General features: G+C 41.1%; 1 protein-coding gene across 1 annotated transcript; it reads right to left on the minus strand.

Moving 5' to 3' along the window:
• Positions 1 to 3805: 3805 nt before the first annotated feature.
• LOC135538468 (C-type lectin domain family 4 member M-like) lies at positions 3806 to 18835 on the minus strand. The gene is made up of 6 exons (XM_064964357.1): positions 18432 to 18835; positions 13321 to 13422; positions 12956 to 13219; positions 12596 to 12732; positions 10984 to 11093; positions 3806 to 4363 (listed from the first exon to the last, which is right to left on the minus strand). The coding sequence occupies exons 1-6, from the start codon at positions 18571 to 18573 to the stop codon at positions 4231 to 4233; spliced, it is 888 nt and encodes a 295-aa protein (XP_064820429.1). The 5' UTR covers positions 18574 to 18835; the 3' UTR covers positions 3806 to 4230.
• Between the last annotated feature and the right edge of the window lie 1122 nt (positions 18836 to 19957).

The raw sequence follows: 19957 nt of genomic DNA on the forward strand, positions 1-19957 counted from the left end.
GTAATTATTCTGCTCTTCCGGAAAAGTCCACCAGATGGTGACTTGCTGCTTATTGCAAATGGACAAAACATCACGAAACGGACATGGCGATTTCTCCTAAACGGAAAAGACTTTGAAGGTGAAACTCGTTGAGCACAGTTTTGTCCAAATGGGCTTTTAGCCCAGAAACAAGATAGTGTTAAGGCCTCAACACTTTTTGAGTTAAGGCCCATTTTCTGGGATTAAAGCTACAAAATGGTAATTATAGAGCTAATCTGACCACTTCACATCAAAGTACATGAAGCTACGCTGTAAGGAAGAAAATAACCAGCCATTTATCTGTCGTAATTTACGAAAAAAATTAAATGTCCGTTCGGTGATGGATAAAGAAATGTGTTTTTATTTATAAAAATATATAGATCCACTTGCAGCGTGTTCAGATGAATCTGTTAAGGCAGGTTTCGAAGCTCTACGTTACTTCTGTGATTTTCTGAACTCAAACACCCACACAGTCAATGGGGAGTGACACAGTGTGGGGCTTACAGACACACAGAGCCTGAAAGAGTTTCCTTCGTTCAAACTATCTAAGAACCGTCAGACCTAGAGCTATGAAACTTAAAAACCTTTTCTAGAGCTCAAGACTATAGTGCGTGGTGAGTTATGTGGCTCTGGAAGGTTCTCAGACAGAGAAACAGTCTCGTACATTTGCGAAAATTACAACATTTAGAAGTCCCAAAGTCACACGACTGGGTGCATTGAAACCACTTCGACCAATAGAGACGGACCCTAAAGTTTCTGACCAATAGCTCATTCGGGACTCAGTAGCAATGCCGGAAAAAATGGATTTTCAGCACTAATTAAGGTCATACACATAATGTCAGAACTGGACCCACAGCTAGAATGTAACTACGTGTTTTAAGTTTTTATTATGGTTTATACAGAAGGTGCTGTGAATTTTGGGCCTGCTCTGAAAAATGTGATAGTTGGCTTCTAAATGAGTTGGACAAAGTGTTTTTGGTTTCAGTTTGTATCATTTTGGTGTCAGAATGATATCTAATTTACTGATGGACGCTGACTTGATGGCTGACTTTTGTCCATTAGCAATAAGTTTAAACAGTGACGAACCATCACCAAATGGACATGATGAAATCAACACCGACGAGCGATGGAGAGGACCCACTATCACTGCCTGGCCATCCCGAGTTCAAAGGGCCAGTCAATTGGTCATTTCTGCAGTATATTACTGCATGTCAATTTTGTGATGGTAAAAGCCCATTGTAAGACATTGCTAATGGACAGCCATGCGCCTGGTTACCTAAACCAGAAGCATTTTAAAAATGCTTCTTACCCCCACCTGTGCCCAACCAATAGAGGGTGCCCTTGGTCATTTTGGACATTTAAAACAAATCTTCTTCCCACTTCTCTCTCATTGCACCAAATTCTTACTTCCTATGACTTCATATGATCAAACATGACAAATAGACCTTCTAGGTTGATTCAGGGCTTAACATAAGGATAAATATCATTTGGTCAGTATAAATGCCATTTGGACATTTCTTATGTCATTTTGACATGGTTTACTGACTTTTGGGTTCGGAAGCTGACTTCCTATGATCATATATGGCAAATGGACATCCTGATTTGGTACTTGAAATACGTACATATGGCATTTGAGCATTTCTTATGCCATTTGGCCATGGTTCACTGACTTTTGGTTTCGGATGCCGACTTCCTATGATCATATATTGCAAATGGAATAAACATCGGCCTTATGGACAAACTGGGAGATGGGAGATTACCATCTCCCTCACTAGCTTTAAGAACCAGCTGTCAGAGCAGCTCACAGATCACTGCACCTGTTCATAGCACATCTGTATACAGCCCATCTATCTACCTCATCCCCATACCGTATTTGTTTTGCTCCTTTTGCACCACAGTATCTCTACTTGCACATCCATCTTTTGCAGATCTACCATTCCAGTGTTTAATTACTATATTGTAATTACTTCGCCACCATGGCCTATTTATTGCCTTAACTACCTTATTTGACCTAATTTGCACTCACTGTATAAAGACTTTGATTTCTTTTTTCTACTGTATTATTGACTGTATGTTTTGTTCATTCCATTTGTAACTCTGTGTTGTTGTATGTGTCGAACTGCGAAGCTTTATCTTGGCCAGGTCGCAGTTGCAAATGAGAACTTGTGAGTTGTTAAGTTTTCCCCACCAAGATTTACATGCTAAAATCACCATTAATCCAGAGAGATTGAAGTGACATGGATTTTGCAAACCTGAAACACAGGAAATAGATGGCTGAAGAGCAGATTCTCAGGTGGGCGCGTTATGTGCATTGGTGCTTTCAATGTGTGTTTGTGTGTTTGTTAGTGTGTGTATGTGTGTGTGTGTGTGTGTGTGTGTATGTATGTTTGTGTGTGTGTGTGTGTGTGTGTGTGTGTGTGTGTGATTGTAAAACAAATATTGTGTCACGCCCTGATCTGTTTCACCTTGTCCTTCTGCTTTTCTCCACCCTCCTCCAGGTGTTGCCCATCTTCCCCAATTATCCCCTGGGTATTTATACCTGTTTTCTGTCTGTGCCAGTTCATCTTGTTTGTTCAAGACTACCAGCATTTAGTGTCTCAGCGCCTGCTTTTTCCAGTCTCTCTTTTCTCGCCCTCCTGGTTTTGACCCCTGCCTGTCCTGACTCCGAGCCCGCCTGCCTGACCACTCTGCCTGAGCCTGCCTGCCGTCCTGTACCTTTGCCCATACTCTGGATTATCGACCCCTGCCCACCTTGACCTGTCGTTTGCCTGCCCCTTTTGTTACAATAAACATTGTTACCTCTACACAGTCTGCACATGGGTCTAACCTCTTGAAAATAGGGGGCAAAACGACTACATTGCGTAAGTGTACGGCTGAGGGCATAGTAATTCTCGCGTAATAGAAAGAGGTAGCTATTTTTCCTCCCGGTCTTACTGAAAATACAGCTGCCCCGGTTGATATATTATCGAATAGATATTTGAAAAACACCTTAAGGATTGATTATAAACAACGTTTGCCATGTTTCTGTCGATATTATGGAGCTAATTTGGAATATTTATTATACAGTAGAGAACAGTCCTTCTAGACTCCATGTCAGATCAACTATTATACAGTAGAAAACAGTCCTTCTAGACTCCATGTTAGATCAACTATTATACAGTAGAGAACAGTCCTTCTGGACTCCATGTTAGATCAACTATTATACGGTAGAGAGAACAGTCCTTCTAGACTCCATGTTAGATCAACTATTATACAGTAGAGAACAGTCCTTCTAGACTCCATGTTAGATCAACTATTATACAGTAGAGAACAGTCCTTCTAGACTCCATGTTAGATCAACTATTATACAGTAGAGAACAGTCCTTATAGACTCCATGTTAGATCAACTATTATACAGTAGAGAACAGTCCTTCTAGACTCCATATTAGATCAACTATTATACAGTAGAGAACAGTCCTTATAGACTCCATGTTAGATCTACTATTATATAATAGAGTGTGACATTTTCTCTCTGTTTATCCACTCGTATGTTTAGAATAATGCTGCTTTTCTAATATCCAACTTGGTTGGGTTCATGCGAGTAACTGATTGACTGTACATGGGAGGAATCAACACTCTCACTGTCACTGTATAAGCAATTTCCCAGTACACCCAGAACATTGCTCTGGGAACCAAAAGGAGTATCTCAGTTTCAAGGTAAGAAGTCTGGTGTGCTATCAGTCAGTCTCATGCAGGAACCAACCGTGCTGATATGACTTGTTTGTGTCGCAGTATAAAGGGTCTCAAATCAAATCAAACTTTATTTGTCACAAGCGCCGAATACAACAAGTGTAGACTTTACAGTGAAATGATGACTTACAAGCCCTTAACCAACAGTGCAGTGCAAGAAGAGTTAAGACAAATATTTAGCAAGTAGACTAAAGTAAAAAGTAATTCAAATAAAAATGAACATCAATAAACTCCATGACTGTGATAATTAATTCATTTCCTTTGATTTTTTGTGAATTTCCTCAACAACAGACAGAACAGTCCTTCTCTTATCAAGTCATTGTATTGTTATTGCATATGTTTTTATTATAATGTATTCTACATTTGTATTGTTACATATTGTATGTAGTTGACAAGGTAAATTGAATAAGCAGAAAATAGTTTACGATTGACAATACTGAGCATAATCTTATTTAGCAGTACAGAGAGAACTGAGGATGAATCCTATTTCTCACAGATCCATCTGTATTTATAGGAACAGTCATAGTCCCACCAAGCTCCTCTGTCTGATGACCAGGAGTAGAAATACACACAGTTCTCTGCTCCTCCACCATTAGGCTCTCCACTGTTCCAATACCTGTAGAAGAAACAACACAGAATCAGACTGTCCACTGTTCCAATAACTGTAGAAGAAACAACACATAGAATCAGGCTGTCCACTGTTCCAATACCTGTAGAAGAAAAAACACAGAATCAGACTGTCCACTGTTCCAATACCTGTAGAAGAAACAACACATAGAATCAGACTGTCCACTGTTCCAATACCTGTAGAAGAAACAACACAGAATCAGGCTGTCCACTGTTCCAATACCTGTAGAAGAAACAACACAGAATCAGACTGTCCACTGTTCCAATACCTGTAGAAGAAACAACACATAGAATCAGGCTGTCCACTGTTCCAATACCTGTAGAAGAAACAACACAGAATCAGGCTGTCCACTGTTCCAATACCTGTAGAAGAAACAACACAGAATCAGACTGTCCACTGTTCCAATACCTGTAGAAGAAACAACACATAGAATCAGGCTGTCCACTGTTCCAATACCTGTAGAAGAAACAACACAGAATCAGGCTGTCCACTGTTCCAATACCTGTAGAAGAAACAACACAGAATCAGACTGTCCACTGTTCCAATACCTGTAGAAGAAACAACACATAGAATCAGGCTGTCCACTGTTCCAATACCTGTAGAAGAAACAACACAGAATCAGGCTGTCCACTGTTCCAATACCTGTAGAAGAAACAACACAGAATCAGGCTGTCCACTGTTCCAATACCTGTAGAAGAAACAACACAGAATCAGACTGTCCACTGTTCCAATACCTGTAGAAGAAACAACACATAGAATCAGGCTGTCCACTGTTCCAATACCTGTAGAAGAAACAACACATAGAATCAGACTGTCCACTGTTCCAATACCTGTAGAAGAAACAACACATAGAATCAGACTGTCCACTGTTCCAATACCTGTAGAAGAAACAACACATAGAATCAGACTGTCCACTGTTCCAATACCTGTAGAAGAAACAACACACAATCAGGCTGTCCACTGTTCCAATAATAAATATAGAAGAAACAACACAGAATCAGGCTGTCCACTGTTCCAATATTAACTGTAGAAGAAACAACACAGAATCAGGCTGTCCACTGTTCCAATAATAACTGTAGAAGAAAAACACAGAATCAGGCTGTCCACTGTTCCAATACCTGTAGAAGAAACAACACATAGAATCAGACTCTCCACTATTCCAATACCTGTAGAAGAAACAACACACAATCAGGCTGTCCACTGTTCCAATAATAAATATAGAAGAAACAACACAGAATCAGGCTGTCCACTGTTCCAATATTAACTGTAGAAGAAATAACACAGAATCAGGCTGTCCACTATTCCAATACCTGTAGAAGAAACAACACATAGAATCAGACTCTCCACTATTCCAATACCTGTAGAAGAAACAACACACAATCAGGCTGTCCACTGTTCCAATAATAAATATAGAAGAAACAACACAGAATCAGGCTGTCCACTGTTCCAATACCTGTAGAAGAAACAACACACAATCAGGCTGTCCACTGTTCCAATAATAAATATAGAAGAAACAACACAGAATCAGGCTGTCCACTGTTCCAATATTAACTGTAGAAGAAAAAACACAGAATCAGGCTGTCCACTGTTCCAATACCTGTAGAAGAAACAACACATAGAATCAGACTGTCCACTGTTCCAATAATACCTTTAGAATAAACAACACAGAATCAGGCTGTCCACTGTTCCAATACCTGTAGAAGAAACAACACATAGAATCAGACTGTCCACTGTTCCAATAATACCTTTAGAATAAACAACACAGAATCAGGCTGTCCACTGTTCCAATACCTGTAGAAGAAACAACACATAGAATCAGGCTGTCCACTGTTCCAATACCTGTAGAAGAAACAACACAGAATCAGACTGTCCACTGTTCCAATATTATCTGTGGAAAAAGCAACACAGAATCAGGCTGTCCACTGTTCCAATATTAACTGTAGAAGAAACAACACAGAATCAGGCTGTCCACTGTTCCAATACCTTTAGAAGAAACAACACAGAATCAGACTGTCCACTGTTCCAATACCTGTAGAAGAAACAACACATAGAATCAGACTGTCCACTGTTCCAATACCTGTAGAAGAAACAACACATAGAATCAGACTGTCCACTGTTCCAATACCTGTACAAGAAACAACACATAGAGTCAGACTGTCCACTGTTCCAATACCTGTAGAAGAAACAACACATAGAATCAGACTGTCCACTGTTCCAATACCTGTACGAGAAACAACACAGAATCAGACTGTCAACTGTTCCAATACCTGTAGAAGAAACAACACAGAATCAGACTGTCCACTCTTCCAATACCTGTAGAAGAAACAACACAGAATCAGGCTGTCAACTGTTCCAATACCTGTAGAAGAAACAACACAGAATCAGGCTGTCCACTGTTCCAATACCTGTAGAAGAAACAACACATAGAATCAGACTGTCCACTGTTCCAATACCTGTAGAAGAAACAACACATAGAATCAGGCTGCCCACTGTTCCAATACCTGTAGAAGAAACAACACATAGAATCAGACTGTCCACTGTTCCAATACCTGTAGAAGAAACAACACATAGAATCAGACTGTCCACTGTTCCAATACCTGTAGAAGAAAAAACACAGAATCAGGCTGTCCACTGTTCCAATAATAAATATAGAAGAAACAACACAGAATCAGGCTGTCCACTGTTCCAATATTAACTGTAGAAGAAACAACACAGAATCAGGCTGTCCACTGTTCCAATAATAACTGTTGAAGAAAAACACAGAATCAGGCTGTCCACTGTTCCAATACCTGTAGAAGAAACAACACATAGAATCAGACTCTCCACTGTTCCAATACCTGTAGAAGAAACAACACAGAATCAGGCTGTCCACTGTTCCAATATTAACTGTAGAAGAAACAACACAGAATCAGGCTGTCCACTGTTCCAATAATAACTGTAGAAGAAACAACACAGAATCAGACTGTCCACTGTTCCAATACCTTTAGAAGAAACAACACAGAATCAGGCTGTCCACTGTTCCAATACCTATAGAAGAAACAACACATAGAATCAGACTGTCCACTCTTCCAATTCCTGTAGAAGAAACAACACGGAATCAGGCTGTCCACTGAGAAACAACACAGAATCAGACTGTCAACTGTTCCAATACCTGTAGAAGAATCAACACAGAATCAGGCTGTCCACTGTTCCAATACCTGTAGAAGAAACAACATAGAATCAGGCTGTCCACTGTTCCAATACCTGTAGAAGAAACAACACAGAATCAGACTGTCCACTGTTCCAATACCTGTACGAGAAACAACACAGAATCAGACTGTCAACTGTTCCAATACCTGTAGAAGAAACAACACAGAATCAGACTGTCCACTGTTCCAATACTTTTAGGAGAATCAGGATGTCCACTGTTCCAATACCTGTAGAAGAAACAACACATAGAATCAGGCTGTCAACTGTTCCAATAACTGTAGAAGAAACAAAACAGAATCAGGCTGTCCACTGTTCCAATACCTGTATAAGAAACAACACAGAATCAGACTGTCCACTGTTCCAATACCTGTAGAAAAAACAACACATAGAATCAGGCTGTCCACTGTTCCAATACCTGTAGGAGAAACAACACATAGAATCAGGCTGTCCACTGTTCCAATACCTGTAGGAGAAACAAAACATAGAATCAGGCTGTCCACTGTTCCAATAATAAATAAAGAAGAAACAACACAGAATCAGTCTGTCCACGGTTCCAATATTAACTGTAGAAGAAACAACACAGAATCAGGCTGTCCACTGTTCCAATAATATCTGTAGAAGAAACAACACAGAATCAGGCTGTCCACTGTTCCAATACCTGTAGAAGAAACAACACAGAATCAGACTGTCCACTGTTCCAATACCTGTAGAAGAAACAACACAGAATCAGACTGTTCACTGTTCCAATACCTGTAGAAGAAACAACACATAGAATCAGACTGTCCACTGTTCCAATACCTGTAGAAGAAACAACACAGAATCAGACTGTCCACTGTTCCAATACCTGTAGAAGAAACAACACAGAATCAGACTGTCCACTGTTCCAATACCTGTAGAAAAAACAACACATAGAATCAGACTGTCCACTCTTCCAATTCCTGTAGAAGAAACAACACGGAATCAGGCTGTCCACTGTTCCAATACCTGTAGGAGAATCAGTTCCAATACCTGTAGGAGAATCACTGTCCACTCTTCCAATACCTGTAGAAGAAACAACACATAGAATCAAGCTGTCCACTGTTCCAATAATAACTGTAGAAGAAACAACACAGAATCATGCAGTCCACTGTTCCAATACCTGTAGAAGAAACAACACATAGAATCAGGCTGTCCACTGTTCCAATAATAACTGTAGAAGAAACAACACAGAATCAGGCTGTCCACTGTTCCAATACCTGTAGAAGAAACAACACAGAATCAGGCTGTCCACTGTTCCAATACCTGTAGGAGAAACAACACAGAATCAGACTGTCCACTGTTCCAATACCTGTAGAAGAAACAACACGGAATCAGGCTGTCCACTGTTCCAATACCTGTAGGAGAATCAGGCTGTCCACTGTTCCAATAATACCTGTAGAAGAAACAACACATAGAATCAGGCTGTCCACTGTTCCAATAATAACTGTAGAAGAAACAACACAGAATCAGGCTGTCCACTGTTCCAATACCTGTAGAAGAAACAACACAGAATCAGGCTGTCCACTGTTCCAATACCTGTAGGAGAAACAACACAGAATCAGGCTGTCCACTGTTCCAATACCTGTAGAAGAAACAACACAGAATCAGGCTGTCCACTGTTCCAATACCTGTAGGAGAAACAACACAGAATCAGACTGTCCACTGTTCCAATACCTGTAGAAGAAACAACACAGAATCAGACTGTCCACTGTTCCAATACCTGTAGAAGAAACAACACATAGAATCAGGCTGTCCACTGTTCCAATACCTGTAGAAGAAACAACACAGAATCAGACTGTCCACTGTTCCAATAATAACTGTAGAAGAAACAACACAGAATCAGGCTGTCCACTCTTCCAATACCTGTAGAAGAAACAACACATAGAATCAGACTGTCCACTGTTCCAATACCTGTAGAAGAAACAACACATAGAATCAGACTGTCCACTGTTCCAATACCTGTAGAAGAAACAACACATAGAATCAGACTGTCCACTGTTCCAATAGCTGTAGAAGAAACAGCACAGAATCAGGCTGTCCACTGTTCCAATAACTGTAGGAGAATCAGCCTTTCCACTGTTCCAATAATAACTGTAGAAGAAACAACACAGAATCAGGCTGTCCACTGTTCCAATACCTGCAGAAGAAACAACACAGAATCAGGCTGTCCACTGTTCCAATACCTGTAGAAGAAACAACACACAGAATCAGACTGTCCAAAGTTTCCAATACCTGTTGAAGAAACAACACAGAATCAGGCTGTCCACTGTTCCAATAATAAATATAGAAGAAATAACACAGAATCAGGCTGTCCACTGTTCCAATATTAACTGTAGAAGAAACAACACAGAATCAGGCTGTCCACTGTTCCAATAATAAATATAGAAGAAACAACACAGAATCAGGCTGTCCACTGTTCCAATATTAACTGTAGAAGAAACAACACAGAATCAAGCTGTCCACTGTTCCAATAATAACTGTAGAAGAAACAACACAGAATCAGGCTGTCCACTGTTCCAATACCTGTAGAAGAAACAACACATAGAATCAGGCTGTCCACTGTTCCAATAATAACTGTAGAAGAAACAACACAGAATCAGGCTGTCCACTGTTCCAATACCTGTAGAAGAAACAACACAGAATCAGGCTGTCCACTGTTCCAATACCTGTAGGAGAAACAACACAGAATCAGACTGTCCACTGTTCCAATACCTGTAGAAGAAACAACACAGAATCAGGCTGTCCACTGTTCCAATACCTGTTGGAGAAACAACACAGAATCAGACTGTCCACTGTTCCAATACCTGTAGAAGAAACAACACAGAATCAGGCTGTCCACTGTTCCAATACCTGTAGGAGAAACAACACAGAATCAGACTGTCCACTGTTCCAATACCTGTAGAAGAAACAACACGGAATCAGGCTGTCCACTGTTCCAATACCTGTAGGAGAATCAGGCTGTCCACTCTTCCAATACCTGTAGAAGAAACAACACATAGAATCAGATGTCCACTGATGTCACTGTTCCAAATAACTGTAGAAGAAACAACACAGAATCAGGCTGTCCACTGTTCCAATACCTGTAGAAGAAACAACACATAGAATCAGGCTGTCCACTGTTCCAATAATAACTGTAGAAGAAACAACACAGAATCAGGCTGTCCACTGTTCCAATACCTGTAGAAGAAACAACACAGAATCAGGCTGTCCACTGTTCCAATACCTGTAGGAGAAACAACACAGAATCAGACTGTCCACTGTTCCAATACCTGTAGAAGAAACAACACATAGAATCAGACTGTCCACTGTTCCAATACCTGTAGGAGAATCAGGCTTTCCATTTTGAACATACTACTCCAGACAGTGATGTCATAGTGACACAGAATTCATTAATGTCTTACTTTTTGGTCAGTGGTGTGTCGTCCACCCATTTCCAGGTCCCCTCAGAAGCAGAGTCAGTCAGACCAATCCAGACATAGTTCTTTACCCCGCATAACCAATTGACTAATGTCTGTAGTTGTAGGAGAGATTCAACATTGTTAATACATAGTCTTCTCCAAAAATTCTTTTCCAATTTCAAATATTAATTGCAAGTAGTTAAATTTCAGAAGGGAAAACTGGCCACAAATCTTGCTGCTGTGATGCCCACTGTGGTATTTCACTCAATATATATGGGAGTTAATGTGAATTGGGTTTGTTTTCAAGTTCTTTGTGGATTTCTGTGGTCTGATGAAAATATGTGTCTCTAATATGGTCATACTTTGGGCAGGAGGTTAGGAAGTGCAGCTCAGTTTCCACCTCATTTTGTGGGCAGTGAGCACATAGCCTGTCTTCTCTTGAGAGCCATGTCTGCCTACGGCGGCCTTTCTCAATAGCAAGGCTATACTCACTGAGTCTGTACATAGTCAAAGCTTTCCTTAAATTTGGGTCAGTCACAGTGGTCAGGTACTCTGCCACTGTGTACTCTCTGTTTAGGGCCAAATAGCTTTCCAGTTTGCTCTGTTTTTTTGTTAATTCTTTCTAATATGTCAAGTAATTATTATTTTGTTTTCTCGTGATTTGGCTGGGTCTGATTGTGTTGCTGTCCTGAGGCTCTGTGGGGTCTGTTTGTGTTTGTGAACAGAGCCCCAGGACCAGCTTGCTTAGGGGACTCTTCTCCAGGTTCATCTCTCTGTAGGTGATGGCTTTGTTATGGAAGGTTTGGGAATCGCTTCCTTTTAGGTGGTTGTAGAATTTAATGGCTCTTTTCTGGATTTTGATCATTAGGGAGTATCGGCCTAATTCTGCTCTGCTCTGCAGCATTGTTTTACGTTGTACACAGAGGATATTTTTTCAGAATGATGTATGCAGAGTCTCAATTTGATATTTGTCCCATTTTGTGAATTCTTGGTTGGTGTCACCAGACCTCACAACCATAAAGGGCAATGGGTTCTATAACCGATTAACTTTTTTTGTTGCCAGATCCTATTTGGTGTGTCAATTTTATGTTCCTTTTGAAGGCCCTCCATAGAAGGCCCTTTTGCCTTGTCTCTCAGATCGTTCACAGCTTTGTGGAAGTTACCTGTGGCGCTGATGTTTAGGGAACACCATTATTTTTGTCTTACTGAGATTTACTGTCAGGGTCCAGGTCTGATAGCATCTGCGCAGAAGATCTAGGTGCTGCCGTAGGCCCTGCTTTGTTGGGTACAGAAGCTCCCGATCATCAGCGAACTGTAGATATTTGACTTCAGATTCTAAGTATGGTGGGGACCGGGACTGTAGACTGTTCTAGAGTGCCTTCGCCAATCCGTTGATATATATGCCGAAGAGGGTGGGGCTTAAGCTGCATCCCTGTCTCACTCTGTCACTCTCTCTGTCACTCTCTTTTTGTCTCTCTCTCTCTCTCTCTCTCTCTCTCTCTCTCTCTCTCTCTCTCTCTCTCTCACTCACTCACTCACTCACTCACTCACTCACTCACTCACTCACTCACTCACTCACTCACTCTCTCTGTCACTCTCTCTCTTTCTCACACACCTGTTGTTCTTGGCTCTTGATGACCACCAGGTCTGCTACTCTATTTCTGCAGTCCTGTCTGCTCTCCTCCCAGGATTTGTACTCAGTAGAGACGTAGTAACAACTGCTACCAATCTTCTTCCATCCTTCCGGACACACTATAAGTTGAACATTTCCTGCTTTAGTCACTTTAATACAACATTGAATTAAGTATCAAGGAAACACTCAAGGAAGACAGGAACTAACTAATGGACAGTTTGGAAGTCAGACCTTTTTTCTCACATTTTTTATTTAATTAATGTTGAATTTCCTGTTTATAAGCGACATGTGAACAGATACAGAGACTGTCAAACAGAACAGTCATTAGACAATTTGACTCACCTTTCTCAAATAAAGATTGTTTCAGACGTTCTGTCTCTTTCTGTAGCTGGTCTCTCTCTTTGGTCAGGGTGTTGTAACTGGTCTGTAGCTGGTCTCTCTCTTTGGTCAGGGTGTTGTCGCTGGTCTGTAGCTGGTCTCTCTCTTTGGTCAGCGTGTTGTTGCTAGTCTTGAGCTGGTCTCTCTCTTCAGTCAGATTGTTTCCGCTGGTCTGTAACTGGTCCCTCTCTTTGGTCAGGGTGTTGTAACAGGTCAATTGGTTTCTCTCTGTGAAACAATACGACCAATGAACAAGGTAACAGGGGAATTTGGTGGTCATTACACCACTGATGATGAAGAATGTTTGAGTGAGAACATATCAAACTCACGGTAGAGACACAGGCCTTTGATCCCAGCCAGTAGGAGAACACACAGCAGCCCCAGACACACTGCAGCAGCTCCAGAGTATCTCTTCCACCACTGACAAGACACTGAAGAACAAATCATTAGCATAAAAACTTGCTCTTTTATCAGAGTTGTATTTGTATCGACTTTTGTGTCAATTTTCTGTTTGAATCAGTGAGGGAAATACACAAGCTTGACAAAGGACAGAACACCAGAACTGAGTTCCAGAACCTCACGTGTTCTACTGCTTGAGTTCCAGAACCTCACATGTTCTACTGCTTGAGTTCCAGAACCTCACATGTTCTACTGCTTGAGTTCCAGAACCTCACGTGTTCTACTGCTTGAGTTCCAGAACCTCACATGTTCTACTGCTTGACTTCCAGAACTTCTTCCAGAATATTGGCTTCAACATATTGCAGAGTTCAGGCCCCCAAAATTAGTTGTGGAACGTATTTTAATCCACATTTTATTTGTCACATGCTTCGTAAAAATATGCTTGTCACACCGGAATCTGTTTCACCTGAATTTGTGCTTGTCTCCACCACCCTCCAGGTGTCGCCTATCTTCCCCATTATCCCCTGTGTATTTATACCTGCGTTCTCTGTTTGTCTGTTGCCAGTTCGTTTCATTCGTCAAGCTTTCCAGCATTTTTGCACTTGCTCCTGTCTGTTTCTAGTTCCTCTTTTCTTGATTTGGACCATTCTGCCTGCCCTGAACCTGAGCCTGCCTGCCATTTCTGTACCTTTTGGACTCTGATCTGGATTACTGACCTCTGCATGCCCTTGACCTGTCGTTGATCCTGCCCCTGTTCTAGTAATAAACTTCTGTTACTTCGTACATCGTTTGCATCTGGGTCTTCCCTTAAACGTGATACGCTAATAGTGAAATGCTGACTTACGGGTCCTTTTCCAACAATGCAGAGATAAAGATACAACATTTACAACAGACTCACTACATGGAACAACAGAAAATTCCCAAAAATATCAAAAGGAAGTTCTGAAGTGTCTAAGAATTGTAAGGGAATACCCCCTGAAATGGACAACAATTAATAGGATCTTATTGGCACCGTAAGAAACATGTACACGATTTACAATACCACTCAATTGGATGCCATTTCATTCAAAACATATTGCAAATGCCAAGTGTCACACAGCAAAAATCCCATAGATGGCAAGCGTGCTCCACAGTAAATGTTCATATTGCAAATGCACATCAAGTCAAGACCAAGGGTCCAATTTTGAACATTTGAAAAAATCAGGATGTTATGTCCATTTGCCATGTACGATCATAGGAAGTCAGTTTCCAAACCCAAAAGTCAATGAACCATGTCCAAATGGCATTTATACTGCCCAAATGAAAAATAGCACTATGTTAAGCCAAGAATCAATCTAGATGGTCTATTTGTCATGAATGATGAGGGAGAAGTGGGACTCTGTTGGTTTTTTCCCCGTTTTTTAAAGAAAGAAAAACGTCCAAAATGACCAGGGGCACGGGATGGGGGTGGGCACGGGTGGGGGTGCTCCCTACCCAACCGTAGACCACTTGCTCCCATTAACAGTATTAACAAACATTTCAAAAAATGTGCTCCTGGTAACCCATTCCAGTCACCAGTTGCACGGCTGTCCATTTGCAATATGTTTCAATGTATATTTTCCATCACAAATTTGACATGCTCAAAAACACTGCAGAAATGCAACATTGACTGGCCCGATGAACTCGGGATGTTCAGTGATAGTGGTTCCTCTCCATCGCTTGTTGGTGTTGATTTCAGAATGTCAATTTGCTGATGGTCTATCACTGTTTAAACATATTGCAAATAGACAAGTCACCAAGCAAGTCACCATGCATCAGTCAATTCGATATCATTCCGACACCAAACTGATACAAACTGACACCAAACCCACTTTTTCCAACTCATTTAGAAGACAACTATCACATATTTCAGAGCAAGCCCAAAATTCACAGCGCCTTCTGTTTAATCCATAATAAAAACATTAATCACGTACTTACATTCTAGCTGCAGGTCCAGTTCTGACATTATGTGTAGGCCTAGCTGAGGCCACCCTGAATCCCAAGTTTCGGCTCGATAGGTCATTTGGAAACCGAGCAGCGACCTTAATTGGTGCTGAAAATCCAAATTTGCTACGGGGTCCTTGAATGAGTTATCGGACAGAAACGTTAGGGTCCATCTCTATGGGCCATATTGGTTTCAATGCACCTAGTCTTACAACTCTGAGACTTTTCTAAATGTTGTCATTTTCGTGATGGTTAAAATTAATTTAAGTTATTGCAAATGTACGAGGCTGTTTCTCGGTCTGAGAACCTTCTAGAGCCACATTACTCACCGTGCACTATTGACTTGAGCTCTAGAACAAGTTTCTAAGGATTCGTGATGGTATGACGGTTCTTTGATAGTTCGAACAAAGGTAACAATTGCAGGCTCGGTGTGTCTGTAAGCCCCACACTATGTCATTAAGTCCTTGCTGTGTGTGTGAGAGAGCTTTTCTTTGACATCTGTTGGCTGTTGGGAGAAATGACTGATTTACAGTTCATGAGGGTTGCCTAATCACACATATGAAGTTTAGAAAAGATCTGACCTTTTTAACTATTTCGAAACAGCTATGAGACCATTTTAAGGCACTTCCGGTTGACACAGGAAGCTGAAAGTGAACACATATCCTCCTTGGGGTAGGCTCTTATAGAATATTGAGTTTTAAGTTTTCACGTTAAGAACTGACTTATTTACAAAGGGTTGAATGAGTGTGTGTTATTTCAGAAAATCACAGAAAATTACAGAAATCTTGCAGAGCTCAGAAATCCGCATTAACGGATACGCTGCAACTGGATCTGTAACTTTTGTAAAAAAACAAATATTTTTTTTCAACATCACCAATTGTACATTGTGCGATTTTTCTTAAATTACAATAGATAGATACATGACTGGTTCTTTTTTTCCTGACAAAGTAGGTTCATGTACTTTGACGTGAAGCGGCCAAATTAGCGCTCTATTTTTGTTTTTAAACTTTAATCCCAGAAAAATGGCCTTAACACAAGTTTCGTCTTTGAAGTCTTTTCCGTTTAGTAGAAATGGCCATGTCGTGATTGGTGATGTTTTGTACATTTGCAATAAGATTCCATTCGCCATCTGCTGGAATTTACCGGGACAGCAGAAAAATGACCAAAATGTGAACATTTTATCAAACAGAAACCGACTTTACGAGAGACTTCGTTCGATGACTTCGTTCAAGATCTGGCCCCGATGCACGGCTCGCCGCCGTCGGCGAATTTTACAGACATTCGCAGACATCTAGTATCAAATTTTTAGAAACATTCGCGCACGTCTGGTAAGGGACCGTACATTTGCAATATGGAGTTTCTCATCAACATACACCAAATGCCGAAAAGTGCCCTTCATGTATGTAATAGAGATCAGGAAACATTTTATTTATATTTTTACATGTATTTATCCCCTTATTTTAGGCACTGAACTATCTCCATATATACGTCCATAATAGTTTGTAGGCCAAACTGTTCAGACGCTACATACGATTTTGTGAGAAGATCCGATATTCAGCATGTCTCATGGTCTGACCTCTTTAGATCTGCCACCTTCCACCACAGATCTGAAAGGGAGGATGCAGTGGATTGAGATGTGGCCCAATATTCAGCATGTCTCATGGTCTGACCCCTTTAGATCTGCCACCTTCCACCACAGATGTGAAAGGGAGGATGCAGTGGATTGAGATATGGCCCGATATTCAGCATGTCTCATGGTCTGACCCCTTTAGATCTGCCACCTTCCACCACAGATGTGAAAGGGAGGATGCAGTGGATTGAGATGTGGCCCGATATTCAGCATGTCTCATGGTCTGACCGCTCTAGCTGTGAAAGGGAGGATGCAGTGGATTGAGATGTGGCCCGTGTCTCTTTCTAAAACTGACGGATGTCGATTTTTGTATTATGTTAATTCAATTTCCACGCAACCATTGCAGGATTAAGGTCGGGGGTGGGGTTGGGGTTGGGGTTGGGGTCGGGGTCGGGGTCGGGGTCGGGGTCGGGTTGGGGATGGGGTCGGGGTCGCGGTCGGGGTCGGGGTCGGGTTGGGGATGGGGTCGGGGTCGGGGTCGGGGTCGGGGTCGGGGTCGGGTTGGGGTTGGGGTTGGGGTTGGGGTCGGGGTCGGGGTCGGGGTCGGGGATGGGGTCGGGGATGGGGTCGGGGTCGGGGTCGGGGTAAGCATTAACATTATGTTTTAAATGACTACCTCATCTCTGTACCCCACACATACAATTATCTGTGAGATCCCTCAGTCAAACAGTGAATTTCAATCACATATTCAAACAAGCAAAGACCAGGGTGGTTTTTCAACGCTTCGCAAAGAAGGGCACCTATTGGTCAAACATAAACACCCAATCACTACAAAGATACTCACATCCTTTCTAACTCATTGGCCAGAAAGGAATGAAACATCTCAGGGATTTCACAATGAGGCCAATGGTGATTTTATGTGCTTGCTTGTAATCGTTAAGGACTGGAGAGTTTTTCAGGATAAAAAATTACCAGAGTGGAGCTAAACACCTAGAGGAAAACCTGCTTCCTAGAGGAAAACCTGCTTCAGTTTGCTTTACACCAGACACAGGGAGACAAATTCACATTTCAGCAGGACAATAACCTAAAACACAAGGCCAAATCGACACTGGAGTTGCATACCAAGAAGACAGTGAATGTTCCTGATTGGCCTACATTTAGTTGTCTTATATCTGACTGTAATACTTGAAAATGGTTGTCTAGCAAAGATCAACAATCAATTTGTAAGAGATGCAAATATTGTACAGTCCAGGTGTACAAAGCTCTTAGAGACTGACCCAGAGACGCACAGCTGTAATCGCTGCCAAAGGTGATTCTAACATGTATTGACTCAGGAGTGTAAATATTTATGCAAATTAGATTTGAGAGTGTGTGTGTGTGTGTGTGTGTGTGTGTGTGTGTGTGTGTGTGTGTGTGTGTGTGTGTGTGTGTGTGTGCGTGTGCGTGTGCGTGTGCGCGTGTGTGTGTGTGTGTGTCCGTGTTGAGCACTACACCAGGATAAACTGTTACCTGAATGTTGATCACCAGCTCCATCCTTCTTGCGGGGCATGCTGGGTCTTTTGTTGATCGGTATACGATCATCAATATTCATGGTCTCATTTGTTTTTTCCCCTTTCAATCCATCTCTGTTTTTATAGGTTGCCTCTGACATCTTTACACAGCTGTGCTCAAATGAAGTAACTTCTACTGTTGTATCTTCTACTGTTGTATCTTCTACTGTTGTAACTTCTACTGTTGTATCTTCAACTGTTGTATCTTCTACTGCTGTATCTTCTACTGTTGTATCTTCTACTGTTGTATCTTCTACTGTTGTATCTTCTACTGTTGTATCTTCTACTGCTGTAACTTCTACTGTTGTAAAGTCTGCTGTTATCTCAGTTGTAAGTTTGTGTCTGTTCGCTGCACAGCTGGAGTCTCTGTATGACTCAGTCTAATGTCAGAGATGGTTTTAACAGTCAACCTCATTAAAGGGGAAACTGTCTAACCAATAGTACGACACGAACCACCACCATGTGACCACAGACTTATTCTCTGAAAACCATGTTTGTTTATCACAGTGAAGATTAGTTTGTAGATTTAGCTTATATTAGTTTAGTTTACTACAGTGTAGATTAGTGTGTATATTTAGTTTATATTAGTTTCATTTACCACAGTGTAGATTAGTTTGTATATTTAGTTTATATTAGTTTAGTTTACCACAGTGTAGATTAGTTTGTATATATAGTTTATATTAGTTTAGTTCATCACAGTGAAGATTAGTTTGTATATTTAGTTTATATTAGTTTAGTTTACCACAGTGTAGATAAGTTTGTATATATAGTTTATATTAGTTTAGTTTACTACAGTGTAGATAAAATCTTTGAAATGCTGCATTACGTCTTGCACTCTGTGGTCAGCCATCAATGGCCATGTAGAGTTTTATACACTATGCTGTGTCCTGGTTGACATTGACACCAGAGATAATAGTTATTCAGAGATGTTTACTCACACCTCTTCTTTTCCGGGGAGGGAGGGGTGTCTAAATGTCTAAGGTCCAAAATATGCTCTCTCTATCTCTTTCCATATCTGCCTCGCTGTGTCTCTCTGTATCTCCCTCTCTTTCTCCCCACACTCTGAAGGACATAAATAGTTGACATTGACACCAGAGATAATAGTTATGCAAAGATGTTTACTCACACCTCTTCTCTTCTGGGGAGGAAGGGAGGTGTAAATGTCTAAGGTCACAAATATGTTTCTCTCTCTCTGTCCCGCCAGTCTGTCTATCTTCACACACAGCAAAGAAGTTAAACCTAACGCTTCAGATTCTTAGCTGATTAACCCATTTAACCCATATTAAACCACATCATCGATAGCCATGTAGACTTGTTTTTATCTATGGTGTTTTCAGTGAGGAGAGTTATTCAGAGATATGTGTTAGAATGTATGTCTGCATCTGTCTCAGAGGGTTTTCAGTGAGGAGAGTTATTCAGAGATATGTGTTAGAATGTATGTCTGCATCTGTCTCAGAGGGTTTTCAGTGAGGAGAGTTATTCAGA

Source organism: Oncorhynchus masou, unplaced genomic scaffold, assembly GCF_036934945.1.
Source record: "Oncorhynchus masou masou isolate Uvic2021 unplaced genomic scaffold, UVic_Omas_1.1 unplaced_scaffold_970, whole genome shotgun sequence".
Classification (NCBI taxonomy): domain Eukaryota; kingdom Metazoa; phylum Chordata; class Actinopteri; order Salmoniformes; family Salmonidae; genus Oncorhynchus; species Oncorhynchus masou.

What these genes read in the sequence shown, in the direction of transcription:
- LOC135538468 (XM_064964357.1), bottom strand. Translation starts at nt 18,573, where the DNA reads ATGTCAGAGGCAACCTATAAAAACAGAGATGGATTGAAAGGGGAAAAA. An exon ending in CAAAGGCCTGTGTCTCTACC is followed by an intron (nt 13,220 to 13,320) that starts GTGAGTTTGATA and finishes ATTGTTTCACAG; the next exon opens with AGAGAAACCAATTGACCTGT. An exon ending in GACACACCACTGACCAAAAA is followed by an intron (nt 4,364 to 10,983) that starts GTAAGACATTAA and finishes TTTCTTCTACAG; the next exon opens with GTATTGGAACAGTGGAGAGC.